We start from the raw sequence: 10,177 nt of genomic DNA, 5'->3' as shown, positions 1-10,177 counted from the left end.
CATTCTACATGTGTAGAGTGAGAACACGGTAATAAAGAATTAAACAGCAGAACATAACATAGCTAACTGCTCTTTCTTATTTTATTGAAATTCATACTGGATGGATGCCGTCTTTTCTCAAGTTCTAAGCAGAAAATACAGTCCTGACGTGGTATTTCAGAATGCAGTGAGAGGTACTTAAAGACTGAGGGACTGGCTGAGATTTACTGCTCTCTTACAGTTAATTATCAACCCACTTCATCATGCTTTTTCCTTAGTAGCCCATACTGATAGAACAGATAGAGAACTTCAACAATAAGGCACCCCAACGTTTGTCTGAATGCCTAGCATAGGTTTACATGTATATATTGCTAAGCTTAGGAAATGGAATCAAGGACTGCAGGTCTGCAGGCAACACTGTGTAATGGTAACCTCCAACTTCGTACCTTTGGAACTCTGGGCAAAAGATGCCATGAGTTGATCCGGAGAGGTATATGGCGAGTTGCTTGGTGTTTACATGCTTGAAGTTTAGCATGGTGTGCAGCAGTAAAAATGATGGCCTAAAAATAGGTAACTTACTGTATCTGAAGGATCTTGCTCTCTAAAGTTATTAATTTCTTTGGAGATCAAAGACAAATCTACCCCTCACATTTGATGAATCATTCAGACTCAGAGCCCTCTTACATAGTCTTACGCACTAGGCCACAGCTGATATTACCAAGAGTATGTTTCCAGTAGAGATGTGTGAATTGTACGGATAGCTCTCCTGTGTGCACAAGATACTTTCCTGTTCTAAAGCATTAATGCAATGTTTGCTTCTATAATTAATATCAGGTAAGCAATTACTTTATTCATACACCAGGAAAGTAGTTGGTTTTTTGAAAAAGACGGAAGTCAGGACTTTTGATAAGTTTTAATTCGGAGAGAAAAGTCTCTCAGAGCGATATCTTGTATGTTACCGGCAATTCCCTCTCACATATCCTTTATCTGGGACCATGAGGCTGTTACAATGAAAAAGGCAATTTCACATTCAGCAGATGGGCTTTTTTGCTGTGAAAATGTGGGGTTTCAAGTGAAGGACCACGCTCGAATGTTTTCTTCATTTATTTTATGCCTTCAGGTGGATCTTCCAATTTGACACATGTGGAGCTTCACAGGTATTTGTTTTATAGCAAGTTCTTTGCTGTCATACCTCTGGTATACAACTCACCACAGCTCCAGCTGTTGGATTAGGAGGAAAACTTGAGTGTTCCCACCTGCTTTATAGTTACACTCAACTTTAAACTACAAACTGGCAAGCATTGTTCCTACCCTCATTCTTCCAGCTAAAATTCCATATTGAGATGATCAGTGTTCCACTTGTTTTTATATTTTTTTAACATACATGGAAAAAGTTATTTGTCAAAAGTAGTATTTATAGTAGAACTCAAGTTCTTTCCAGGTAAGTTATTAGTATCCATTTTCTTCCTAAAATAATTTTTTTCCATACGGAACAAAGGCTGGATGGGCAATTCAAGTTTGTAGGTGATTGCCTAATAGCAAAGAAGAGGCTGGAAAAAACACAGCTTCCTTACATGTTGTTTAACTCTGAGCTGTAGCAGGGATGTAAAGTAGCAGGGATGTAAAGTAGCTGCTATTAACACCCCAGTGCTGGCTATTACAGTCCTTTCCGTACTGGTTTTGTGGTTTTCCAGCTGAAGCAAAAGTCTTTTGAAGTGATTATTTCTCAACTGTTTCATTTTGACTTAAACCATAAGAAGTACTTACATAAAAGAAGTCTACAGGGAGATAACTGCACTAGTTTTCCGTGACAAGGTTTATCTGTATTTTAACAGTTAAACCCACTATGTTAATAAAACAAAACTTCTGAACAATAATCCTGCTCAGTTTCAGTATTTTCCCCACTCCTCATGTTTTAGAGGTAGGTAAGAATTATAAAGTACAGCTCCGTCTTTATTAAAGTAGACAATCTAAATGCCAGCTCCTGAGCACATCTGGCAGTTTTCTAGCGCTAGATGCATTACAAGAATAAAACCTAGTTACAAGTAGCTACTGCAGTTGTTTCTCCCCAGATTTTCATTTCCTGAAAAAAATCAACTTCTCATGCAAGAAAATGCCTGAAGTTTACTTGCAGTTTAAAAGCTTTGTTGTTGGAGCGCAGGAAAGGCACGAGCGTGTGCCCTCAGCTACTGTGTGTGTGTACTCAGGCAAGTCCCACGTTCCCAGGTCAGCGGCCTCTCTTCCGCTCTGCCTGCAAGATTCAGCAAAAGCCTCATTGTGAATATTGCTGCACAGGGTAAAGGGGAAGACAGGGCGGATCGCTCTGTCCTTCTGGGCCTGACGTGGAACAGCATCTCCTGGGCATGGGGTTTAACCTCTGCAAGAACTACTGAAAACAGTTCAAGTGTTCTGTTGCCAACTGATTAAAAATACCATGTGTTCAGACAAGCAGCATTAAACCACCCAAGTGCAGGGATCCGTCTGTCTCCGTAACACTTAGCAGTTTAGGAGTGTTGAATTATAAATGAGATGCCTGATTTAAGACAAACAAATTGTCTCCAATCTGTTGACCCAGTTTTAGATTGCCAAGTCAGAAAGCGTGCACATCTATTGCTGCTGGGTCTCTCGCTTCACAACTCCCAGGACAAATATATGGGACTGCGATTACAAAATCCTTACCCCACAAAGTTGTCTGTCTGTGAGATATCTGCCGTATGAAGAGTTTAGAGATAAACCATTAAGAATGAGAGCAGAACAATGTTCTCTCACTTTGCTAACAGAAATTCAACTGTATAAAATGTGAAGCAATGTTGCAGATGAGATGTTTTTGAAAGGAATTTGTTCTACAAAGTTCAGATGGAATTTCTGTACCAAACATTTAATTCAACAAAGGACTGATTACATCAAAAGTGATTTGAACAGAAAGTAAACAAAAATGCATATTCAAGATAGTTTAATATGTATTTTCTGAATTAGAAATACCACTTTCTTAAATGAATGAGAATTTCTATTGTAATGATCCATTACTCCCCTCTCCCACCACTCAATTACATTATTTATACATATAATACAGAGCCGATTGCAGTTGGAAACAACAATATTAAAATAAATGTTTAATAGATACAAAGGATCTTTTCTCCACAACATAGTTTTTCTGGTGTCAGGACACCAATTTTAAAGTAATTCTCTATTAGCATTAATCTATTTAAGTGCAAAACAATTTTGTTTTAAAAATCTACGATTGCAGCATCCATCTTCCTGAATAATATTTTGAAGCCAGAAAGTAATGACTTTCATTTTCCATGAGTGCATTCCAGGCTGTCTTCTAGCCATCTCTGGTTAAAAAAATCAGTGCAAAATAAACAATGGTGAAGTCCTAGTTTAACCATTGAACTTACTTGAATTTAAGAAACATACTTTATTTTACACTATATATATATTTTATTTATATATTTATAGAGAGAGATTAAGTTACACTGGACTTGAAAAGTATAAAGAAAAACCAAAAGTGTTACTATTTTTTCCTGCAGCACCAAAGGAAGCTTTCTTTGCTTTCTTTTTTTTGTTAACAATGAAAATTCCTCCTTGGGCGAGCAGCCTAGCAGTATTAACTGTAAGAACTCAGTACGTTATTCCTTTGCAAATGACTATGTGATTCACATAACTCCATGTTTAAACTCTGCCACATTATAATTTATGATGCTCTTTGCCTGAAGAACAGCTCCTGGTTCCACTGTCATTACTTCTTGTCCTGTGTTCAGAGATTCGCTAGCAGTAGTGTGATGGCTATACTACAGTTCCACTTGGAGAATTGGCCTGGTTTTGGGATGACAATATACCCTGCAAACAAAGCAGTTTACATTAATCCAGCAAGAGAACCTGACATTGATTTTATAAAGTTCTTAGCCTGAAGCTAAAATGAGTACAATTTATTTTTACCACCACTTGCTCACTTTAGACACCAGCAGTGTCCTTCCTACAGAAGAATCTAAGCCACTATTGTATCAACGGGCACAGAAAAAAGCTTTCGGTAAGAAAGCGTGTGCGTTTATGACACACGACGAATCTGACCCCAGCATTCAATTTAATAATCTACCTTGCATTCTGAGTCATTGTGAACTGTGAAGCTTTAAAAATCATACACCAAAAAAGAGATCAGCATTTTATTAGGGCAGCAACAAACAAACCTATTCCACTACTAACACGTTTGACATCTGACCTGGTACAGGGAAGTGCTTGAGCTCTTTTATGCTATTGAATATTACAAGCTTTGAATAGAAAAATAGATTATCTAACCAAATATTTATTTTGGTAATTTTAAAAGAGAAGGAAACACTGAGCAGGAATTCAGTAAAGATTTCCCATTACAATTTAAGCTTGCATTCAGGAAAACATTTTTACCAGCTTGTTTAACTACATCCCCATTTAGATCAAGTGAGACCATCTTCATTTCAGACGTCATCCCGGGGCTTGCAGAACCCCTTGCCATACAAGAGGCTGCTGCTCCAGGTTAAGGCAACTACACCTTACGGGCAGGTATCATCAGAGACTCCAGCTCAGATTTATGTATAGTAGCCCCTTTTTAATCATTCACATAGAAGTATTTGTATATCAGGCTTATTTAGGAAAAGCTTGGTATCAAAATACAATTTAGTCTTCTTGCAAGGTTGTAATTATACCAAGTGCCAGCAGGCTGAGGAGCACAATGGCAGCTGAGCTGGAAGCACAGCAGCAAGTAGCACTGTGCGAGTCCTTACTACGCTGGCACGATAAATGCACTTTTGGCAATTCCTCCAAACAGCTCCCAGCTTAGGTTCTTACCTCAAAATTAAGATCCTGTGACTCAGATCCATCAAACTAGACAAGCTCAGGCAGCAACATGCACACCATGTAGAATTAGGTCACAACTTCAGACTCTACAGGAGCTCTTTCTTGCTTGGATTCAAGAACTGAGGGGTCATGAGTGATAGAAGAAAACCCTGACCACATACAGAAGAGGTGGAAGAGAGCTGGACTGGCTGGGTTCAAGTAATGAAGTTTCTACTAAACCCAGTGCATTTCCCTTTTACAAAGCATCTAATCTGCCCTTAGACATGTGCTGTATCCAGCAGACTGTGTGCACGCTTGTGCACATGCGCACACATCTTCTACACGTGTGTGTGTGTGCAATAAGGGCTGTGGCACTTTGCTCACCTTCCCCACCTGCAGGAACTACAACACTGCTTTGAGTCTCACTTTTTTATGCAGTGGCATCCGATTCAAACACTGCTGAGGTAGAACTGAAGCAGACTGGTCTTTAAACTTGTCTGACATTCAGGATGTGCAAAGATATTGCATATTTAATGAGAAGAAATATCCAAGTTTCCTGGTTACTAGTTAAGGGATAGATGGTGCAAAAAGGCAGTTTTAGAGCAAACGACCTTCTGAAGGACTGCTGAACATTTTTACAAGGAAGTTTTGTTTGAAAGTGATGAAGATGAATGAGAAACGCCAGAGTTCGTTACCGAAGCGTTCTTAAGAAGCCTATTAAATCTAGCAGCAATTGGAAGGCCTTTCTTGCCAGAAGATTACATCCAGTAAGCAACTTTCAAGTACCCTGGAAAAAGATATCCAAAGATATTATTTTCAGTCTTTAAATCAGTGATCCAAACTGTTCATATGCAAATATGCACTTTATAAGCACATAGGAGGTACTAAGGATGGCATAGTATGAAGCCTCTTGCAACAGGCTCATAACCACATGATGCAGAAGGGAAAGACGCCCTGTTCTTCTGTCAGCTTCACACTGTAATGCAACCAGTTGTCAGGAAACAAAACAAGGAGTCATTCATTTTCCTCCTCTAGAAACAGGCAACACAACTGAAATGCAGCGTGGTGCCTTGTTCCCTGGGAACTACCAGACACTCTGGAATTCTAGTTCCAAGACCAGGAACAAGGAGTCCCTCAGTCTTGGTCTCATTTCCCAGGCTGTGAATACTCCGTGCTTTAAAGAGCAGCAGCACAGAGCAGCTGACTCTCAGTAAGGGAATACCAGGAACTTGCTCTGAATTTCTGCAACTCCAAGCAGGTGATCAGAGGAAAACTGAAGGGAAAGGATCTCCAAACTGAGACCCCTGTGCTACCACAGACGGACAGTTCAAAACTTTGCAAGTACAGCCTAAAACTTGCCCAGGCTCCAGTGGCCGTTCCAGAACTTCATTCCCATGCAAGATCAGAAGTTTGGCAAGTTCTTCCAAGTACTTAATTTCAGAAGATGTCTGAGACCTTAGATGTTCATACAAGAAAAGCAAGAACAAGAATCTGGTTTTAGACACAGAAGTTTTACCAAAGCGGTGAGTCTTCTCACTGGGTGCCATGTAACAAAAAAGACTCTACAGAATTCTGCCGTAGTATTGGAGCCTTACAAGCAAGGCTACTGATAAAACAATGTTGGTGCAACATTAGAAGCTTTAGAAAGCTACTGGAAAATCAAGTGAAGGCTCAAAACCAGTTAGGGTTCCGATACAAAAGTTACCCGGTAAGAGTCTGATCTGTTATACAAAGGGTGTGGAACTAGAATATTTGTAATCACCTTCTCTTGGAATGATGAATAAGGTTATTGAACATAATAGAAAGAATAAAGAAATAAGATCACAGTGCTTTCTGTGATTAAACAACCACCCAATGTAGTCAGCCTTGATGGTAAAAGACAGAAAAAAAACCCACATCAACTTCTTAGCGCAAGAGCAAAGCTGTGCAGGGTAACAGCCCTGACAAACACCAAAGAACTCAGATGCAACAACTGCAGCTCTGCCGTGCAGCACAGGGATCAGCTCGCAGCCCAAGAGCAAACAGCCCACACTGGGCAACTGGCAGAAATAAATTAAGAGACTATTCAAAAAAGTTTTGAAAATAAATGTAGTCTTTTATTAGCGGTGTTATTCTGTCAGCAGGGGGTGCGAAACGGAGCAGCGGTGAGACCCAAGTCAGGAATTTGATAAAATAATCTTCATCACAACCTCAGAGCAGGACCCCATGTAGCTGCTGCACGATCTGCACCGTGATGGAACGCTCCACGGCTGGAATGCGCTCTGCCATTTTCTCTTGTCAATGAGCAACGCGAGAGGAGCGAACAGAGACTCTTTCAGCATCGGGTGCTGGGTCTGCTCTGTGTGTGTCGATGCATTCCCCAGCTTCCCAACACACATAGGACATGGCAGAGTTGGTAAAAACAGGCTTGCATGGGTGGGAATGAAACGCCATCACAAATACAATCAGTAAAGTCATTTCCACCCAAGGTTGGCAGCGCTCATAGCTGTGCTCTGGTCAGAAAAAAATTCCACGTGTTCCAGCCATAACTTGGGGGATTTTTTTCCCAGAGACATGAAACACAAGGTTTCACAGGAGAAAGCAATTCCATGAAAGATCAACACGTAATTGCTGTATTTAAAACAAAAAAAGAAACCAGGAAGATACAACTAAGTAGGAAAAAAAAAAAGCCATCAGTAAGTACTGGGTTAATATTTTCTTCATGCAAATTACAAGATGATTAACTGGAGCCAGATGCAATTGTATATTATCTCCATCAGTGATACTACAAAGTCCAAGTTCGGATGCAGGAGCAGGTCAGTGTAAAGTTAATTCCTATGCGCTACGTCACAAGGCTCCTGGCACCTGCCTGGCCTTCACCCCGGCCGGGAGCACGATCCTTCCGTAACAGCTCAGCAGCTCGCCGGTGTCCCAGCTCGGCACCACTCCTACCTTCTGGTTTGAAATGGAAAAGTGTGAGCAGGGGGGAAACACCCAAAGCAAAGGGTCCAGTGTGACAAGCAGTGTGAAAGAAACAGCCTTTGAGCACATGCAGAGCCCAAAAGGTCTCACAGGACACCTCCTTCATGCAATTAAACCAATGTTTAAAATGGATGAATTGATGAAAGCCCATATAAAAGTGGCATTAATTTGTTAAACCATTTCTGCTACTGCCAGTATATGAAATAATGGGAATTTATTATTTGAAGACCAGTCGATGGGTAGTTTATTCTTGCCCAGAACTGTGTAACTGGAGTAATCTGAAGAACCCATTGGGACCAAGACCTTTGCTTGACAGAAGAGCCCACAGCCCGATCCTGTATCTGAGCCAAAAAAGTGCCAAAACAGAAAGAGATTTCCCATTTGTAAATTCTGCAGTCAAATCAGATAAATTCATTTTAAGACTTGCAGGAACAATCTCCAACTGTTTCTTATCCAAATGAATCAGCACTTATTAGCATAAGATTCTGAACTGCACAGACCCCCTAGAGCAGATACGCATCTTGGATGGAGTCATAAAATTAATGAACTGAGAATGTTCAAGACGGTGCCTACTGAGCACTCAGGTAACATACTACAGCAAAATACTTTGTGTGGGATTTAGGGGGATACAGCAATGCCAATACCTGTCTTTATATAGTCTGTATGTTCACTAAACAGAGTTTCAAATATATTACTTGTCTTCTGCTTACTTTTTTCCCCTTTTGTTCCAGTAGCGCTACAGAAAAGTCTAAGTGCTTAAACCACCTGACAGCAGGTCTTGTAAAAGCAAGTAGTGGCATCAGGGAGGTTTCACTTGCAGATCCTCCTCTGTGTGCATCAGATTGTTTCTACTAACAGAGCTGTGTCACCATTTTACTCATTGGCAAGAAAAAGAAAAGTCAAGGCCGCTAGAAAACCAACCAACTAAGGCTAACTAAAAATACACCCAGTGGCATTAGGCAAATTTACTTCAAGACAGGTACATGATTGGCAAATGGAAGATATGTGCCTGTTTCAAGAGAAACAGAAATTAAGACGCAACCACTTGTGTGCTGGGAAAAGCACAAAAGTCCTTTGCTAGCAGAAAGCTGATTTGGCTTGAGCCGTTAGCTTCCTTTACACAGTAAGGGCTCGCATGCTTAGGAAAAGCTGTTTCTCCATCTCCCTCAAACAACAAAAGTCTGTAAGGTTTAAAATTTTCATATTAGAAAAATCATAAAATTGAGGTAAACCATGGAAAGCCTCAGGGAAAAGTGTATGACTTAAGGCAACCCCACCTGGGTTAGTTGTAAAATAAGCCTGATCTTGGCAGAAGTGAGCTAAATGATTTCAACAAGGTGGATCAGCACCTACCTAACATCCAACTTCAAATACCAGAAAATCATGTGATCACACAAGTTACTTTCTTGAGAAGTTTGTGCAATGCTATTAAATAGAGACAAGCAAGACGACACTTCCGCGTTCCGAGACCTCTTCTGCCAAAGTATCTTCTATGAGCACAGAGCTTGTGGAAGTTAGATTTGTTTCATGCTCACACGAACTGTTGAGGAAGTAGTTTGACCAAACAGTTCTTGCATGATTTGATGTAACTGGCTGTTCTCAGAAGCTTTCAGAATGGATTTCATTTTGCTCCTCCACTGGCACCTGCTCTTAGATACACACGTATGGTGTATATATATGGACCACCATGGTGGTCAGTCAGTATCTTCTGAAGTACCATAAAGTTCTCAAGTTCACATCAGATCATTTCGTCAGCCTTAGTCTACAGAATATTTTCACCCAAGAGAGAGTCGTATCAGCCAGAATGGGCCCCAAGTACCTAGCGTTTGCACCAAAGTTCCTCAGAAGTGCCTCTGAAGCACTTGAGTAAATATCATTTGCTTGGCTTCTTCCTGGGTTAACAGAGATCCACTGCCGTGAGGGTGACACAATCCCTAGTCCACTTGGATGGAAGGGCAACATTTTAAGTCTTAACATAAACTGGTTCCAAGACATTTTGCAGCCAAAGTTTTAGACTAGTTTAGTTCTGGTTCAGATGAGAAGTTTAGTTCTAGACCAGCCACAGTTTTTCTAGACAGAAAATGCTTGAATGCCATATCCTCAGGGCTGTGAATTCAGCATTCATAAGTTCATGTCAAGATATAAAGCTGGAACAAAGAACATACCCTGCGCCAGAGTCCACAGAGGAAAGAGCTCCTGTAGAGTCCTAGAAGGAATGACAATGCTCCGCCCTAGCTCCTATTTGACATACAGGCAGAGAGAATCTAGATACCTCCATGGTCTTGTTTTAGTGAATCTGAGTTTAGACACGTTTGATAAGTATTCTATTTCATATTACTCTAGTCCTAAAAAAAAATAAATATCATGAGACATGACCTTATCAGCAAGAGTTCAACAGAAAAACATATGCATCGTCTCGAGATGAAGT

At 40.5% G+C, this 10,177-nt stretch overlaps 1 protein-coding gene across 9 annotated transcripts in view; it reads right to left on the bottom strand.

Annotated features, from left to right (window-relative positions):
• Window positions 1-2,917: 2,917 nt before the first annotated feature.
• WDR20 (WD repeat domain 20) overlaps window positions 2,918-10,177 on the bottom strand; it is a 46,552-nt gene continuing 39,292 nt past the window's right edge. For 6 of the 9 annotated variants that reach the window (XR_008449924.1, XR_008449926.1, XM_054066662.1 and 3 more), the window contains one exon: window positions 2,918-3,819. Coding sequence is in view for 5 of the 9 variants with exons in the window: in XM_054066662.1 (XP_053922637.1) it covers window positions 3,766-3,819 (54 nt within the window). In the remaining 4 variants the exon portion in view is untranslated. Of the gene's footprint in view, window positions 10,095-10,177 lie in introns of all 9 variants that reach the window. The other 3 variants (XR_008449922.1, XR_008449925.1, XM_054066661.1) reach the window with 1 other exon arrangement.

This window comes from Cuculus canorus, chromosome 5, assembly GCF_017976375.1.
Source record: "Cuculus canorus isolate bCucCan1 chromosome 5, bCucCan1.pri, whole genome shotgun sequence".
Taxonomy (NCBI): Eukaryota; Metazoa; Chordata; class Aves; order Cuculiformes; family Cuculidae; genus Cuculus; species Cuculus canorus.
The sequence above is the reverse complement of the archived record's forward strand: the minus strand, read 5'-3'. Positions and strand labels throughout refer to the sequence as shown.